The following is an 18,470-nucleotide window of genomic DNA, read 5'->3' as shown; positions in this document are numbered from 1 at the left end:
CCTTTTTTTCCACAATTATTGCTAGGTGTAAAAGTTCTGGCACTAGTACAGCATTTCATTTTCTGCAGAAGAGTGCATGCAATATTTATATATTATATATCATTATTTTGAAATCAGCATATGATAAAGGGAGCCAGAACTATTTTACACTGCTGCTTCTTTCTGTTTAAAGAGGCAGTCTTTCATTGGAGTATAGTAATGGCTGTAGTACTTTAGCAAATAGCTATAAAACATGGAAACGTCCTCCTTTTTTGTATTAATCCATCAGGAAGCTTTCAGGGATTCTTCTTGTCTAAAATATTCATAGGCAGCAAAATGTCCTGAATGCCCTACAGAATTTGTGCAGAGCCAGGCAGATGATTGATAGTGAAGTTCTGTTCTGAGTCACTCACAGTATGTAATTCTATTTGTCTTGCCAAATACGGGAGAGCTGGCAACTCATAAAAGGTAAAAGTAACAGACACCAAATTTTCTTAAATTTAAAAAAGAACTTTGTTTCTCCAGTTCACTGTAGTCCACTGATTATTACAATTTTTTTAATTAAATAAAATAGAAGGCAGGTGAGCTATTCCTTGTAGAGTGGTATAAAATTTTATTAAGTCATTTATTATATTGCAGACTTCTCTTTGGCATATATTTGTCTGTGTGGACATGACTTAAGTAAATGGTGTACAAATGTTATCTAATTAAAAAAAAGCATCAGGTGCCTAGCACAAGAAAGATATACAATAGACACTCAGTATTTATCCTTTAATGAATAAGAGTCAGTTTCCAACTTCCAGTATTTTTGACATTAGTGCTTTTAAGATATCATTCAGTTTTCCATTAAATTGATGTTAAAACGGAAATTCTGTTCAGGTTTATCTCATAAAGTCAGGTAATGTGATAGATGGGCAGTAGATGATATTGCAACTGCTAGCTGGATTTAGCACTTTGAGGCACTCTGACTTCCTGAGGGCATGATTCTGTCATCTGCACTTGTGCACAAGTCCCTGAGTTTTGGCTGAGTCAGGACCTTCGAATCAAGTCAGAAGTACTTTTGGTTCACATACTTCAGTGTATAAATTCTCATTGTTCATCACAGATATTATGCTGCTGTATATCTGAAATGAATTGCAGTGTGCAGGTGAGATAGAACAAATTAATAAAGTAGTTATATTTTATCATTCCATAGTGAAAGTATCCTAGAAATACAGAAATGCAGCATCATTCTGAAGAAACTGATGTTTGAATCTGTTGAAGCAGTTGGAACCTGTTACTTATGAGGAGGAGATAGTGAACCATTAGTTAATTTGGTGTGCTTAATTTGGTAGACTATAATCAGTTAAAGAATAGGAATCATATTTCGACATTATTCAACTTCACAAATTTTGCTTTGCACATAGCAGGAAATCAATGAATGTTGTATTAAGGAAAAATCCAGAGCAATCTTAGGCTACATGCTGTAATCATTGAGGCAGGAAATATCAACTGATGGTTCTCATGGAAGATAACCTAGACCTTGAAATCTGAGTATTACTTTGACCACTTTGCTTTATATTTTTCATTGAGCTCTCTTCTTATAGTATATTCATGCTTTAACATATTCCTTAAAGTCTTTATTCCTTAAAAATATGGTTTCCTTCCAATCTTTTTAAGATAGACAATACTTTTGCCTACAGGCCAAGGAAAACATTTGCTGACACAGGTAACCAAAAAATGTACCCACTTGTCTGACATATACTGAAATCATCTTGTTGGTTGTGATTTGTTGAGAATGTTTATACCTTTCCTAAGGAGGCAGAAAAACGTTGCTTTAAAAATGATATGAAAACAAAGTAGAATTTGTAATTATCTTAGTCTATTAGTCTAGTTTTTTTTTTTTTAAAAGAAACATGTAGATATGCAAGAAGAGGTTGATCTTTTAAAAATTTCCCACCTTTCTTCCCAACTTTAAACTATTTAGAATTTGTGATGTTAAATTAAGTTTATGACTTTTAAAAAGAATTATGCCATTTTTGGCTGTTCTTTTGATTAGATTTATGATGACAATTGGTGGCATATATATTATGGCAACATTTTCAGCTGTTTTTGATGTATATGTTTATGTGCGGACTTTCTTTAAGTCTGACCTGATATTCTTTAGTCCCTTGATTTTCTGAATATTGAAGAGGAATTTCCACAGTTAGATTTAAAAGGCAGCAGATTCAAAATATAATGATATCATGCAATATTTATCCTTCTGTGTCTGGCTTATTTCATTTATCTTTATGTCCTCCAATTTCACCTGCACAATTGTAAATGGCAGGATTTCCTCTCCTTTTAAGGCTGAGTAATATGCTCTTATATATTTAAATACTATAGTCTTTTTATCTATTGATAGGTCCGTGGATAATTATGTTGTTTCCACATTTTGGATATTATGAGCAATGTCACAGTGGGAGACTGAGAGGAAAACAGTAGTTGCCAATGGCTAAATGGTGGAAGAAATGGGGAGATGTTGATCAAAGTTTACAAACCTTCAGTTATATGGTGAATAAGTTCTGAGGACCTAATAATGTATAGCATGGTGTCTATAGTTAGTAATAATATATTGTATATTTAAAATTTGCTAAGATTTGAATTTAAATTTTAAATTTGATTTTAAATTTTACACACACACACACACACACGAAGGGGGGATATTTGTGAGGATAGATATACTGTCTAGCTTGATTATGGAAATCATTACACAAGGTATACTTATATCAAAACACCACATTGTACACCTAAGCATATACAGTTTTTTAATTTGTAAATCATACCTCAGTAAAACTGGAAAAGTAAAAAGCATAAGAACAAGAAGTTTGAGAGTTCATTAATTTATTAAAAAGTGTTTATTGAGCTTCTACTGTGTGTCAGATGTTCTTTTGGGCCTGGGACACATCAACAGATAAGAAAGTGGTAGTTCCTCCTCTTGGACTTACATGTTAATGGAGAAAGCCGATAATGGCTGCTCATACTGGTAAATGCTTTAATGGAAATAGAGTGGGCTCTGATTGATGGTAAAGGGCAAGTCAAGAGGACATTGTGCATGTGTGAAATACTTTAGATAAGGAGTCAAGGAAAATGTTTTTGGGTAGTGACTTTCAGCTGAGCCTTAATGATGAGGTGGAGGCATGATGAGATGCATGAAGGTGTCCAGAGGAAGACTGTTCTCAGGACAAGTAAGTACAAAGGCTTGTTATAAAAGAACAGAAAGAAGAAGAGTGGCTAAAGCCCAATGGGGAGAGTTGTGTGAGATGAGGTTGAATAAAAAGGTAGCAACCAGATGGAGAAGGGCTTTGTGAAAAAGTTTAAATTTTATTCTAAGAGCAGTGTAAAGTCACTGAAGGGCTTTAAGCATGGGAGGAATGTGATCTGATTTAAATTTTATGAAAATCATCCTGTAGTGTAGAGACTATATATTCAAGGAGTTTTAGGAAACACAAATGGCAAGATAGGTGGCAAATTGGGAGGCTATTGCCATAAGCCAGGAAGAGGGTAACATTTGCTGAGAATGAAGCGTCAGCCGTAGGGAATAGATTCATGATATTTGGGAGGTAGAAATGACAGGTCTTAATGGTGGATTTGGAGTGATGGGAACAGTGATAGAAAAGATGCTGTAAAATTGTGCAGTATTGAAATATGTGCTGATTTGTGTAGATTTAATTTGAAAACGTGGAAGAAAATTTGTCTCTAAATGTTTGATCTTCTACTCCTAAGTAGACATGAACTTATTTGCTGAGTTCTATTTGATGAGAAAAATTAAAGGAAGGCAAGTAAATTTAGAGGTTTAGGAACCAGACCATACAAGTTGAATCCTAGTTTCTTCTAGTGTTAGTTATGTGACCTTGGGAAATACCTCAATTTCCTCACTTGGAAAATTCTGATAATTGCAACTACTCATAATGTTGTGACAAAAATGAAGCCATTCACTTGAAGTGTTTGTTATACCATGGCACAGGGTAAATTCAATTTCAACTATTAAATTTTAATAAGGCGAAGATTTCAAACTACCAACCTAGATATTAGAGAAACAAAAAAAAGATTTTCATTTCACATCTGGATATTCAATATTTACTCTGGATGAATTTCTTCTTTTTCTACTCAAGTTCAAAACTTTTAAGTGTCTTACCTCTTTTACAGAAGCAAGTGTCTATGTTTTAAGTATCTTGCTCACAGATAAAATTTAAACTGTGTAGAAATGTTATTTGCTTAAAACTGTTAAATTTGCCATTGAAAATTTTATTTTTCTTGAGACTTGAATAAAATGTTTTATGTATCACTAGTTTTTCCTAATAGTACGCTATTCATCTATCATAAGAACCACCATAGGATAGCATTTATTTCCTCTCTATTTATTTCACTAACTGTTATTTCCCTGGAGAGTCTGATTCCCTAAGCATGGTGTGAGCTGACAACGTGGACTTGAAGACAGGAGGTTCAGTGCAGCGCTGTTTATTGATGCTTGCACATGGAGGTTCTGGCAACAGAGTGGGTCATTTCTGTCTGCCTCTATGGCTGTCCCTCTGAGGGGTACTTTGGAGCAGGAGCCATATCGATGGGAGGCAGCCTCATTAGTGCTGCAGCCATCATCAATTAAAACTTGTTCTTGGCAAGGATAGTCCCTCTCCCTCCTGTTTGTTTGTAGAGCAAGTCTGTAATTTTAAAGACTAACTTGATTTGGCTCCCTTTTCTCTTACTTGACAGAGGAACAAATAGATATAATATTTACAACAAACACAAAAAATAGCAGTTAACACTTATTGAGGACTTTTCTGTTTCTTATGAACATTATATATACAACTTTATGACTTGAAAAAGTGAGGCAAATGGCTTATATATATGTAGCATGTTCCTACTTTATTTCACTTAATTGTTCTGCTTTTATTTCTCTTTAATTCGTACCTAAGAGCTCAGAAAATGTTTTGAATATGCATTTGGGGAATTATATTTAAGTTTTGGGTTGAGAAAGGGAGTGGTTATAGGAAGAATGGGTATATTTAGGCAAGGATAGTTATGTAGACAGGAGGCTGTATAGCATTTACGTAATGGAAAAAAATTTTGATTTCAGTGTCCAACTTGGACTTCTGTTTTGAAGCAAGTTTAGGCTGAGCAACAAAGCAGAACCAGGACTGTTTATAGCTTGGATATACACTGTGTATCATGAATTCAGTTGTGACTTTTTTTTTCCCTCGATTGGGAATTTATGACCATAGGTGCGTGAACTCAGGTAAATGGTATGGTAAACAAAGACTGTATGAGCCATTAGTTTAGTGGCCAGGATTCAAATGAAAGGAAATGTGATGTAGATATAGGAGATAGGCACATATCTATCTTTATTTATATCGCATTTCTATAACATATAAATATATTTATAACAAATGTAAATAAATTAAAATACACATAAATATGAATTGAAGGCTTTTAGGGACATGGAAACACCCTTGTTTATGGTTTGGCAAAAGACTGGGGCTTCATTAATCATAGTTGTTTGGAATGTGATGGGGCGTTTGTTTTAATCAGTAGAGTATTCCTTTTAGCTGGAGAATTTAGGGCATCTGGTTGGGAAGGGGAAATAGAAGTAGCAGGAGAAGCGGCTGCTGCGCCGAGAGGAGGCAGAAGGCAGATAACGAGAAGCCGCTGGGTGGGCACCATGGCCGGGATCACCACCGTCGAGGCGGTGAAGCGCAAGATCCAGGTTCTGCAGCAGCAAGCGGATGATGCCGAGGAGAGGGCTGAGCGCCTCCAGCGGGAAGTTGAGGGAGAAAGGCGGGCCCGGGAACAGGCTGAGGCTGAGGTAGCCTCCTTGAACCGAAGGATCCAACTGGTTGAAGAGGAGCTGGACCGTGCTCAGGAGCGCCTTGCTACTGCCCTGCAAAAGCTGGAGGAAGCAGAAAAAGCTGCTGATGAGAGTGAGAGAGGTATGAAGGTTATTGAAAACCGGGCCCTAAAAGATGAAGAAAAGATGGAACTCCAGGAAATCCAACTCAAAGAAGCTAAGCACATTGCAGAAGAAGCAGATAGGAAGTATGAAGAGGTGGCTCGTAAGTTAGTGATTATTGAAGGAGACTTGGAACGCACAGAGGAACGAGCTGAGCTGGCAGAGTCCCGTTGCCGAGAGATGGATGAGCAGATCAGACTGATGGACCAGAACCTGAAGTGTCTGAATGCTGCTGAAGAAAAGTACTCTCAAAAAGAAGACAAATATGAGGAAGAAATAAAGATTCTCACTGATAAACTCAAGGAGGCAGAGACCCGCGCTGAGTTTGCCGAGAGATCGGTAGCCAAACTGGAAAAGACAATTGATGATTTGGAAGATAAGCTGAAATGCGCCAAAGAGGAGCACCTCTGTACACAAAGGATGCTGGACCAGACTCTGCTTGACCTGAATGAGATGTAGAGCTCCCCAGTCCCGCCCTGCTGCTGCTCCTCCCTCTGACCCTGACTCCGCCTGAGGCCAGCCAGCCCGAAGCTGACCTTGAAACTGAGGGCTGATCTTTAACTGGAAGGCTGCTTTCTCCTTTCAACACCCCCCCTACCCCCTACCCCCTTGTCTTTTTCACCAAACTGTGTCTGCTTCTTCCCAGAGATTCCAGCTGGGCTAGAGGCTGAGCACTTTTGGGAACAGCATTTAAGGGAATGTGAGCACAACGCAAAGTGTCTTTAAAAAAGCATGTTGTGATGTACACATTTTGTAATTACTTTTTTTGTTGTTACAGTAACCATTTGTAAAACATTCCAAATAATTTCATAACTCTGAAGCAGCAATGTAATTCCCTTCTCACTTTTGGAAGGTAACTTTCCAGCCTAGTCCCTATTGCCCTCTCCATAGAGGAGGAAAAGAGGAATGGGCCTGCCTTACTGAGAGCCAAACAGAGCCCAGGGAAAGACTCTACTGTGGCAAACCTCATTGCTCTGTGCAAAGTACCAGCCAAACCAGAAAGGTGATTCCAAGAGGAGTTCGCCAAAAAACAAAAACCTTGCTATTCAGGTTTTGTTTTATTTTTAGCTTTAAGGTATCTTTAGACAACTGTATTCTTATTTTTTTACTTTTTTTCATCAGAAATGACCAAATTAACATGGTGAGACCTCTGAGACTTTTTGTTTTTCTGGTGCTGGGGATTGAACCCAGGGCCTCGTGCTTGTTCGGCAAATGCTCTACCACTGAGCCATATTCTTAGCCCTGAGACCAAATTTTTCTCCCATCTCTACCCACTTCCCAAGTGTTCACAGAATGGATCATGGGCCCCTTAATCTTGCGTGACCACTTAATTGCTCTCCTGCTTGCTTGAAAGAAAAGAAAGAAAGAAAATTATGTTTTGGCCACTGATTTAGCTATATGAACTCATCTCATCACCCTTTTCTGGGTCTGAAGCTGCTGTATCTAAAAGTGCCATCTCATTGTGCTTTGTATCAGTCAGTGCTGGAGAATCTTGAATAGCTTATGTACACAACTTTTTAAATTTTATATTATTTTGAAACTGCATCTTTGGGGTGGGGTACCTGGCCACCTCGTCTGGCTGTGAGAGTCCTGCAGTCTGGGCTGGCAGAGTGCTGAACGTTCAAAGTTTCTTTCCCAGCCCAATCCCCACTTTTTTAGGTGAGGTTTCATGAGGTCTGTTAGGTGTACATCCTGCAGCTTATTGGCTTAAAATGTATTCTCCTTTGTTGTGGTCTCTTTGGGGCCAGTTGGGAGAAAGACAAACAACAGTGCAACTGTTTTGATACTGAATATTGACAAGTGTCTTTTTGAAATAAAGAACCAGTCCCTCCAAAAAAAAAAAAAAAAAAAAAAAAGAAAAGAAATAGAAGTAGCAGGGCTTGATGCGGTTGTGGGAGAATTTTTTTTTTTTAATTTTTCTGTGATGTAATATAATTTCTTTACTATCTTCTGATAAAAATCCAATTACAATCTCAACTTGTGGGTTGAATTTGTGCTTAATTTGGGGGCATACTTCACATAAAGGCCCAAGAAGGGCAGAGTGGAAGCTGAGATTCCTCACATGCACAGTAAAGGTAATGAAGGAAAAGGGAGATCGCCACGTGCCCATACTTCCACTGAATACCATCAATAGACCCTACTCCTTTTCCAGTGTCTGACATATGATAGACACTCTGGGAACATTTGTTGAACAAACTTTTATATTTTAGAATGAATAAAAAGTGGATGAAGAGTGGACAGTATTCCTCAGAATCTGGGAATAGAAATATGTCCATGTTCATTCTCTGAGCAAGTAGAATACTTTAAAGGTGTGTGTGTGTGTGTGTGTGTGTGTGTGAATGTCTTGAGAATTAATATGCAGAAACTGTGCAAGAAATGCTAATTTTCTTGTTGTTTAAGAATAAAATCATCAAGCCAATATGTTGGTTTCACTGTAGCCTCTACAATGAACCACTTCTATTCTCTTTACGTTGAAGTGACTTGTTTTACTGTGCTTGCCATAGTGGATTGGAGGAGGGTTCTTTGGTTAATAAGGGGAGGATAATGATCCACATAAATGGTATCTCAATTGCTAGTAGATTCCTTTATGTCATGGACCATGGGGTGAGTGGCAGCTCACAGCTGTTTCCTTTCTTTATAAAGCAAGTTCATTTTTTTAGTTGTTAATATTAAATTTATTTTTCAAAATAGCACCCAAATATAGTTGGCAATTTCTTTTTTTTAAAATTTTTTAAATGTTTTTTATTAGTTGCTCAAAACATTACAATGATCTTGACATATCATATATCATACAGTTGATTCAAATGGCGTATGAATTCTTATTTTTCCCACATGTACAAATTGCAGGATCATATTGGTTATACAGCCACGTTTACACATACTGCCATACTAGTGTCAGTTTCCTCCAAGGGTCTTCATCGCAAGTGAAAACAAAGGAATGAAACAGAGGCTACTTTTTATTTTTCTTTTCTTTTACTCCCCTTTTGGCTATATTGATGAAATAAATAGATTGGAACCTAGCTATTTATTAATTTAACCCTGATCAATGTGGATTGCTGCAGGACTTGTTAAGTTGATGAGGAAAGTGACCAAAATGAATGGATTTTTGGTAGCTAAATCTACATCATTTCCCTTAACACAAATTTTTCTTTGTTTTGAACTGTCAATTTTGAAATGATGCAGGTAATCTTAAAGGGCAAAATCTTTTTTCTTAGTCTCAAATACATTGCCATTTTAATTCTAACTGTCTGTGTATGGCTCCAAACAGGATAGATTGTTCTTTGAAACTTTATTTCCTGCAATGAAACTAGAAATATTGGGGCTGATTTTAAGTAAAATCCTACAGAGTTTTAGCAAACAACAGATCTTGAAATTTTTGTTTTCATAAGAAAAATTATGGTGGAGAACAAAGTAAGGATAATTGTACATATATCCTGATCACCAATGTTATGCTTTTAAAAGAGAAGTGTGCACATGTGCGCATGCTCACACACACATACACACACAACTGATTTGAAACTAGTAATGCAACAAAGAAAAATTTCTCATTTGATGGCTTTAATACAGTAAAATTCACTTTTTTGAAATTGTAGCAAACAAGTAAAACTTTATCTATTCATCTTCTATGGATGTGTTCTGGTCTGAGGATAGCAGCTGACAGCATTCTATTCTGATAACTTTCCTTTGGTGTTTTTGTTCTTCTATAGTTTGTTACAATTTGGTTTGATCCATAATAAGAATTTGGAGATATATTTTCACCTTCTTCCCAGGGAGGACAGTTATCTTTTAGCAACTCTTTCGTTAGGCACAGCAGAAGGAGGCTTGCCACATTTATCTTTTGAGGTGATTCTTCTACAAAGCAGTCTACTAGCATTTTGTAGCTGCAAATAATCAAACAGAAGGAACAAATTTTAGAAAAATTTCCAACTTTCCAAGAAAAGGAATTCCATTCTGATAGTATATAACTCCCTCTGGAATTGCGATCTAATATCATTTGTATGGACATATGAAGGTATTCTGTTTCTCTTCTTAATTGGGTGCAGTATAGACATGTATTTTATCTTCTGTGATAGTAGGGAAGGACTGATACAGAAAGGAAAATTCAGATACTTGTAGAATATAAGGAGCAGTACAAAGAAATTGAGAAACCACTTTCATTAGTTTTTCCACAAAATAATCAGGTATAAAACAGGTCTGGCAATGTGTTGCGAATGATGGATTAACAAGAGTTTCTTCAGGGAGAACTGATGGCAAGGACTTGATCACCAATCTGCTGGAAGATATAGTGCTAATTAAAATAAAATAAAATGAATAATAAGGCCTGAAGAGGTAGATGGTATTTGAGTGGGGCTTAATGGACAGGTACATAAGAGGAAAAGAGAATTGAAGAAAGATGATGTAACTTTGTAGCCCTGTGAACAGGGCTACTCTCGGTTTCATTGAGCCTTGGCTAGACAATAGCTAGTTATGGGATTTCTTGAGAGGCAAGGGCCTTAAGTGGGAAATTAACTGATGAAATCACCCATTTACCATTATGAATTGTGTGTCTTTATCTCTAGTAATACTCTTTGCCTTAGAGTCTGTTTTATCTGATAATACTATAGGAACTCCAATCTCCTAATGCTTGCAATTTGCATGGTATATCTTTCCTACTGTTTACTTTCAATCTAGTGTCTTTATATAAAGATACAGCTATTGCCCCTGTATGACTTGACAATCTCTGCCTTTTAACAAGAATGTTTAGTCCCCTAACTACTAATATTTTATATTTGATTGAATGTAAGCCTAGCTTTTTATTATTTATTTATTTTTGCCATAAATCCTTATACTTCTCTCTCTGTCTCTCTCTCTCTCTCTCTCTCTCTCTCTCTGTGTGTTTGCTCTAAACATTCTTAACTCTTTATAGTCTATATAAAAGCTTTACACATTTTTTAAAAAATGAAATACAGACTCTAAAAAAGGTGATTTTATTAGGTTTAAAGAATGTAAACTGTAGCCACCTAATCTCACCTAAGAACAGAATCAGACTATTTAGAAAAGGTCTTCACTACCCAAATCTGCCAAACAAATATCACCTGCATCAAGGCCTGGATCCTCATTTACATCAGTCACCACATGAAACCCAGAGCTCCCCTGGGACTATTACGTGAATTCTCATCCTTGTATGGCTCTGTGTAGCTCTTCAGCTTAGTTTCATCTCTCCAATTTATTCACGTTTGAAAATCCATCTATCTGCCCCATATAATAAGTTTGCCCAAAGCAAAAATACCAAAGTTTTAAACTTAATATCTTATCTACCTCTTTCACTTTTATTATTATTATCATTTGCTAATGGTTAGAATCAGATACCGAGAATTTTAATTTTCAGGGCTGGGTTGTGGCTCAGTGGTAAAGCACTTGCTTTGCTTGTGTGAGGCACTGGGTTCAATTCTCAGCACCGCGTATAAATAAACGAATAAAATAAAGGTCTGTCAACAACTAAAAAAATTTAAAAAAACAACAACAATATTTAGCTTTCATCCATCTAGATGGGTGAGTGCTTTCTTTCACATTCTCTTTGAATCCCCGGACTGGAAAGTGTTTAGATATACTACTTACTTTTCATAGTTGTTATCAAGATTTTCTACTTTCTCTAAGGAATCATAGCTTTAAAACTTACACCATCAGATTACAATACTCACTTGTTCACCTTACATACTATTATGGAGATTCCAAGTTGCTTCCCTTAATTCTTTGAAGATTTCAATATGTGTTTGTGGTTGTTCTCTCCATGTTATGCCATCCATAATTTTTGGTGGGTTCAATATTCTAAGCAGAAGATCTCTTTAATGTCCTTGTCTTCTTGATTTTTCCTTCTTCAGTGATCTTGTCTCTTCCCTCAGCTACTCATCTCTGTGATCTATTTCCAAAAATTTTGTTCATGTACTGAGACCCATAGTTGCTGTTTAACTGTCTCTTTCTGGTGGTCATGAGACTGAACCTTGTAGACCTCCTCCTACACCTCCTAGACTACTCCTTATATAAGGAGCAAACTGACTTAGGACCTTGGTGGCTGCATTTGTGCTGAGGCCAATGACTTAGTAGTGGACATTGTAGGGCAGATCCATTCCTGGGACACACAGAACTCCTTTGTCTGCCAGTTTTGGCTCAGGGGCTCTCAGGTGGTTTGGTGCACCTTCCCTACACATGAAATAGTCCAGATAGAGATGGAAGATTGTGATAGTCTAGGATGATTACACCCAACTTTCTGTTGCTCTAATTTTGTTTTCATAGTCAGATTTGTGTCACGATCTGGCATTTCTCCTGGCTCTCTCCTAGCACTATTCCTTTCACATAGACATTTCCCCAATAAAATTTTTGCACTTTTAATCCATTTTCATCTGGTTTTGAGTGAAGTAAACAATTGAAGCTCTGCATCCATTCTCACCCATTTTGGACCTTATGGTTCCCACTTTTGTACCCCTTCATTTCTCCTACTCCTTTTTCACTTTGTCATATTTGCCTGTAAAATCTCAAGTTCTACTTTTATTCTTTGATTTGCTGATTTTGTTACCTTTATCTTCATAGCTGAATGTGGCTGGATACACAACCCTTCTGAATCATCTCATTTAAAATTCATGACCTGCAGCTTTTAACTGCAATACTAGTACTTTTTCTTATTTCATCCAAACTCTCTCTTTCCAAGATACTAACTACTTCAGATCTTCTCTGCCGCAGTCTGGCTGGGCACAAATGCAGCAGTCTGGCTGGGCACACAATCACGAGCCACCACACAGCTTGTAGATTCAAACAGCAACTCTTTATTCCCGAACTCACACCAGCCGTCTACAATCACGTTCTGGGGAAAATCCACGTTCTCTTCCCAAATCCACGTTCTCTGCCCAAATCCACGTTTTCTGCCCAAATCCACCTCCACTGGGCTTCTATCTCCCAAAATATACTGTCTGAATCCCGTGAGAACTCAAGGGGAACTCAGGCAGCAGGATACGCCCTATTCCCAGCAGGAATAATCTTAAACCTTAAACCTGGAACCTAAACTGGGAACGCCCTAAACACGGTTATCTTAAAACCAGGAACACCCTAATCTGCCTTGGTCCTTGAGCAAGGTCACTTACATTCAATGTCACTGCAACATGTCAGCAACATGGGGTAAGCTGGCAAGGAAATTGTCATACCTACTTGGCTAATGGCTCCCAGCACTTCTCCACTCTCAAAAACTTCAACATTCTCTTTCATGAACCTCTGATGACTCTCCTTAATTTACTAGGGAAATGGAAGCTATCCAAAGAGAGCATCTGTATATCATCAAACCCACATGGATATGTTGACCTCCAGTGCTGTGTACTTATTTTGCTTTTTCTGATAGTAGGACAATAAGTACTTAAGGTCAATCCCTCTATGTGTGTATTAGATCCCATTCCCTCTGATCTAATCAAGAATACTACTTCAGTATTATCCTCACTCTCTCCTGCACCCTCATTACCATAAGGATACGGGATCATATCTATGAGCATAAAAACATCCCATATCAAAACCAAAACAACAACAAAAACAAAAACAAAAAATCTTATTTATACCATATGTTCCTCTAGGTACTGTCTGCTTTCTCAGTTTCTCTTTATGATGAGATTTTTAAAAACTGTACACACTTTCACTGCTTGCTATTCCCTCATTCTTAAATCTGTTCTAGTAACACAAACTTGATCTCCCTCTCATTCCCATCTTAGTAGAATTTCCCTTCTTCTGTTTGCTTAGGCCAATAGTCTTGGAAATACACTTATCCCTTTTCATTATGACAGATATCAAGTCTAGCCCAGTAGTAAATATTTGTCGTTATACTTTGAAAATTTTTTGTTGTCTTCATATACTTTACCACCTTACACTGCTATCACCTAATCCAAACCATTGTCTTGTCTCACATGGGTTATTGAAATGGACTTGTAATAGGTATTTCTCCCTGTATCACATAGGCTTAGGTGTTGCTATTTTTTATTTGTTTTGTTTTGTTTTTGGTACTGAGAATTGAACCCTGGGGCGCTTAACTACTGACCCACAACCCAAGACCCCTTTTTTATTTTTTAAAAATTCGAGACAATGTCTCACTTTGCTTAGGGCCTTGCTAAGTTGCTGAGGCTGGCTTTACACTTGCAATCCTCCTGCTTCAGTCTTCTGAGCTGCACCATGCCTAGCAGTTATTGCTATTTTTGAGAAAAAATCCCAAACAATAGAAGTTTAGACAAAATAAGAGTTTTTGTTTTTCTTTCATGCTAAATAGTCCAGATAGAGAGGGTTCAGCTTTAGTATAGTATTCTCATACCAGTGACCCAAGCTCCTTCTACCTCATGCTTCACAATAGTGTTCCCTTCAGAGTCTGAGAGGGTCACTCAAGCTTCAGCCATAAAATACAGGTTTGATTCAGCACATAGACAGGAAGGTTGGAGAAGAAATGTCCCTTTCTTTTAAAAGGCAATTGCTAAAAATCGTGCTTACTACTTATTTTCATCCCTAGGGATGAGCTTAGTTATATTATGACGTACAGTTACAAGGAAGGATGGAAAATGTGATTTCCATCTGGGTGGCCAAATTACCAGTGAAATATTATGGGAAGATAATAATAGGGATGAAAATAAGTGTATTTTATATAACCTGTATTTTATGGCTGAAGCTTGAGTGACCCTCTCAGACTCTGAAGGGAACACTCTTTATGGTGAAGCATGAGGTAGAAGGAGCTTGGGTCCCTGGTATGAGAACACTATAATAAATAAATTGAATGGGTTATTATTATTATTATTATTATTATTTCTTTACATAATCTGGATATCAATCCTCTGTCAGAAGAGTAGCTGGCAAAGGTTTTCTTCCATTCTTTAGGCTGTCTCTTCATGCTATTAATGGTTTGCTTTGCTGTGTAGAAGCCTTTTTAATTTTATTCCATCGCATTTATTAATTCTTGGTATTATTTCCCAAGTTATAGGAGTCTTATCAGCAAATCATTGCATGTGCCTATGCGTTGAAGTGTTTCTCCTGTTTTCTTACAGGAGTTGTGGCATTTCTGACTTAATTCCTAGGAATTTGATCCATTTTGAGTTGACCTTTATGCAAGGTGACAGATAGGGATCTAGTTTCATTTTTCTACATATAGATATCCAGTTTTCTCCAGTGCATATTTTTGGCACCTTTGTGTCTGACATCATCTTTTGCCACTCTCCCCTTTATTTATTTTGTCCCAGTTACAGCATCCACTTTGCCATTCCTTAGATAATACAAGTACATTGCTACCTCATAATCATTGCACTATTTTCTGGTCTGAAACACTCTTTCCCCAGATTCCCATATATGCCTGTTGTTTGACCAAAATTCAGATTAATCCAGAACCTCAAAGTATAACCTTATTTAGAAGTAGAGTCTTTGTAGATGTAATTAGGTAAGGATTTCAAAGTGAAATAATCCTAAATTTAGAATAACTAGTTTTCTTCTAAGAAGAGAGGAGCCAGAGAAACCTAGAAAGGAGTCCACGTATAGATGAAGGGAGAGATTGCCACAAGCTTAGGAACACCAGGAACCACCTGATACTGGAAGAGGCAAGGAGGGGTTGGACCTAGAGCCTCGGGAGGCAGTATGGCCCATCAATTTCAGACTTCTGGTCTCCAGAATTGTGAGAAAAGAAATGTATGTGATTTGGAGCCACCCAGTTTATAGCAATTTGCTACAGCATTTCCAGGAAATGGATATGATGCAGGATTCTTTCTTTACTCCCATCAAATTGATGCTGAAGTAAGCCCAACCCATCCAGTAAAAATAGCCACTCTTTTTTTTCTTGGCACTCAAGATTTCCTTGTCCTATTTCCCCCACTGTACTTATCATAGCCTTATGTGTTATACAATCAGTTTATTTATTTATTTTTCCTTCCTACTTGTTAGAGTCTGTAAACAAGTCAAAATAACACCTGGCATTTTGCCAGGGGAATGTTAAGAGTTCGTAAACAAGTCTGGATGGTGCCTGGCAAAATGCCAGAGGGAGTGGTTTGACAAGTAACAAAAGCGAGCCATTAAGTGTGGAGATTCCTTATTGGTTGACTGATGTATCTAGTTTATGCTAATTAGATAAGCTGTGTGGAATGTATAAATACTGCTTCTGTCTTGCAATAAATGGCTCCCACTCCTGCTGTATCAATCTATGCAAGTTGTTCGTCACCCCCCCGGTTATTTTGCTGCAGCCAGCCGGACTGCAGCACCTACTAACCTATGAGACCCTGGTAGGACATGTGTATCTTGTTTTCTGATGTATTGCTGGTGTCTAGAAGAGTGTGGGCACATAAGAGACACTCAGAAAATACAATAAGTGAATTAAATGCATGGATGGCATATCCTATAGAATATTTTCCACAGATAACATTTTTATCTGGGCTTTGGAGTGGAATATGGAAATCACTTTGATATTCTTCATGCATATAGAGGACAGACTCCTATGGTTTGCGAGCAGGTGAATTTGGGAGTTTCCTCAATAAGCAGTTTTGAATTTGCTCTGGTATTTGGATTTTCCATCTGAAAAAATCAAAGAGTCTTTTGAGAGAGTAAAGTACAGTGAGCATGGTTTGTTTCTGCAAAGTTTTTTTGTAGCAATATCTAGAAGTTGTTTGCTTTAACTGTAAAAACCTCAGTAATATGGTGACATGTGTAATTCTGAGAAGGGTGGCCTCCTGATGTGCCACAAGAGATTGCTGCCAAGTATCTCCCCAAGTTACTGAATGATCTGACCTACTTTACAATGTTATTTAAAATGAAGCAATTGAAATTTTGGAAACTTGAATGCTAAACTTCATCATTTCAGTTTTTCCTGTAGTTAGCTGTTATAATACTTCCATGTTTGCAGTAATTAGAAATCAGGATCAATTGTTTTGTTTCCTTGTCAGTTTTTGAAAGGTTTTGAAGGGAATGACAATAATTTGTAAAATGGATTTTAGTGGATTGAGAGAAGATTAAAAAAAGAATCAAGAGGTGACTTCAGAGGCTAGGGTTGTAGCTCAGTGGTAGAGAGCGTTTGCCTTGCACATGGGAGGCACTGGGTTCGATCCTCAGCACCACGTAAAAATAAATAAATAAAATAAAGATATTGTGTCCATCTATAACTAAAAAAAAAACTTATTAAAAAAAAAGAGGTGACTTCAAATTTAGATGAGAGTTAGTGAGAACCTGAAAAACACATGCGGCAGTGGGAAGGATAGATAGTGGAATCAGGGCGTGGAGACAGACTCAAGAGTATTTCATGCAGTAGAGTGTTTGCTTGTGACAAGTAAAGGACAAAAAAATAAGTCCAAATGATCCAAAGGTGGCATCTTGTGTAACTGATGGTGCAAAAAGCAAAAAAGGGAGCGCAGAGGAATATGGGTTTGGAAAGTAAAACAATGAACTCGCTTTAGTACCCTCATTACCTGTTTGAAATTCTGCTGGGATAGTGTGGAGCTGCTCAAGATTTCTGAAACATTCAGTTGTTACTCTGTGGAATATTCCTATGGAGCTGACAGGTTATGTTATTGGGACTAAAAATCTGCTCTTTAATGACAATGGGAACAAAAACACACAGAGTAAGGCAAAGGAAAGGAGGGGAGCCCAAGACACATTCCTATGGACTAATTCTATAATAATGGTATCTGTAACTAGAAAGTTTTACATCCTATTGAAGTACACTTGGAAAAGGTACACCAGCATCACTATCTTTTATGATGTAAAATTAGACTCTGGCTGCCTGTGGTTTAGCAATTGTTTCCCTACTTTAAAATGACCAGGTTCTTTTTTCTTTTCTTAGACCTTCTTTATTTATGAAGGGACCAAATCCAAATTCTGTTGAATCAAATTATTTCGGTAACTTTGGCTGAGTTCTGTATGGCCTAAAGGTTATATCACAACACTACCACACACTTGGCACAACTGTTCAGCAAAGCTTTTTATACAAAAGGCTAAAATTAGCATAGGAACCAGTGAAGAATGTAGGTTAGCCTCTTTTTGTGATCTTTCTGTGTAGACATGTTGGCAAAATGGTACTTACATCTGGACTTACTTTAGAAGTTAAAGCAAAAGGCTTTCCTTTTGGGAATAAAAATGCAACTTAAAGTGATTTTTCTTTTCAAAAAATTTTCTTCTCCATGTAAATGAGTAATTTATACTCCGTATTGTTTTGTGAACAATATGGTTCAACATACAATATATTGAAATATAAAGGCCGGTAGACACCAGAGTTCTTTACTGATGTTTTATTATCGAATCCCTAAATTTTAAAAAACAAACTTACAAAGAAGAGATGTTGAGTACTTTTTAAGCACTTCAGATTTTCTCTGACTCTGCTTAGTAGAGGCAGCATGTGGAGGTGGAGCAAGCATGGGCTTAGGCATAAGACAGCTGTGGTTCTGAATAATGAAAATGGCTTTTTCATTTTCTGAGAGTGACTATTTTGGTTTACTTATCTGTGAAATAAAGATAAGACCTCCTTCAGTGTAAGGCTGTGAGGATTAAATGAGGTAATGGATAT

At 37.2% G+C, this 18,470-nt stretch overlaps 1 protein-coding gene and 1 long non-coding RNA gene across 3 annotated transcripts in view; one reads left to right on the top strand and one right to left on the bottom strand.

Moving 5' to 3' along the window:
- The first annotated feature begins 5,597 nt into the window (after nucleotides 1-5,597).
- LOC124077964 (tropomyosin alpha-3 chain) lies at nucleotides 5,598-7,306 on the top strand. Of its 2 annotated transcripts, XM_046422539.1 has the most exons (2): nucleotides 5,721-5,788; nucleotides 5,923-7,306. In XM_046422539.1, exons 1-2 carry the CDS (start codon nucleotides 5,721-5,723, stop codon nucleotides 6,401-6,403), a joined length of 549 nt encoding a protein of 182 aa, XP_046278495.1. In that variant the 3' UTR covers nucleotides 6,404-7,306. The 2 variants fall into 2 exon arrangements, with proteins under 2 accessions (XP_046278494.1, XP_046278495.1); XM_046422538.1 differs by having other exon boundaries at nucleotides 5,598-7,306.
- Nucleotides 7,307-8,704: 1,398 nt separating this feature from the next.
- The window catches only part of LOC124077956 (uncharacterized), a 36,368-nt gene continuing 26,602 nt past the window's right edge, over nucleotides 8,705-18,470 (bottom strand). Inside the window, exon 3 of the long non-coding RNA XR_006846769.2 lies at nucleotides 8,705-9,825. This is a non-coding gene — a long non-coding RNA (uncharacterized LOC124077956). The remainder of the gene's footprint in view (nucleotides 9,826-18,470) is intronic.

Source organism: Marmota monax, unplaced genomic scaffold (assembly GCF_021218885.2).
Source record: "Marmota monax isolate L192 unplaced genomic scaffold, Marmota_monax_Labrador192_F-V1.1 WCK01_AAM20220418_F8-fsc00027, whole genome shotgun sequence".
Classification (NCBI taxonomy): Eukaryota; Metazoa; Chordata; class Mammalia; order Rodentia; family Sciuridae; genus Marmota; species Marmota monax.
This window is presented reverse-complemented; position numbering and strand designations above follow the sequence as displayed.

Bases quoted from the DNA above. Each gene is read 5' to 3' on its own strand.
- LOC124077964 (XM_046422538.1), top strand. From the start codon at position 5,657: ATGGCCGGGATCACCACCGTCGAGGCGGTGAAGCGCAAGATCCAGGTT.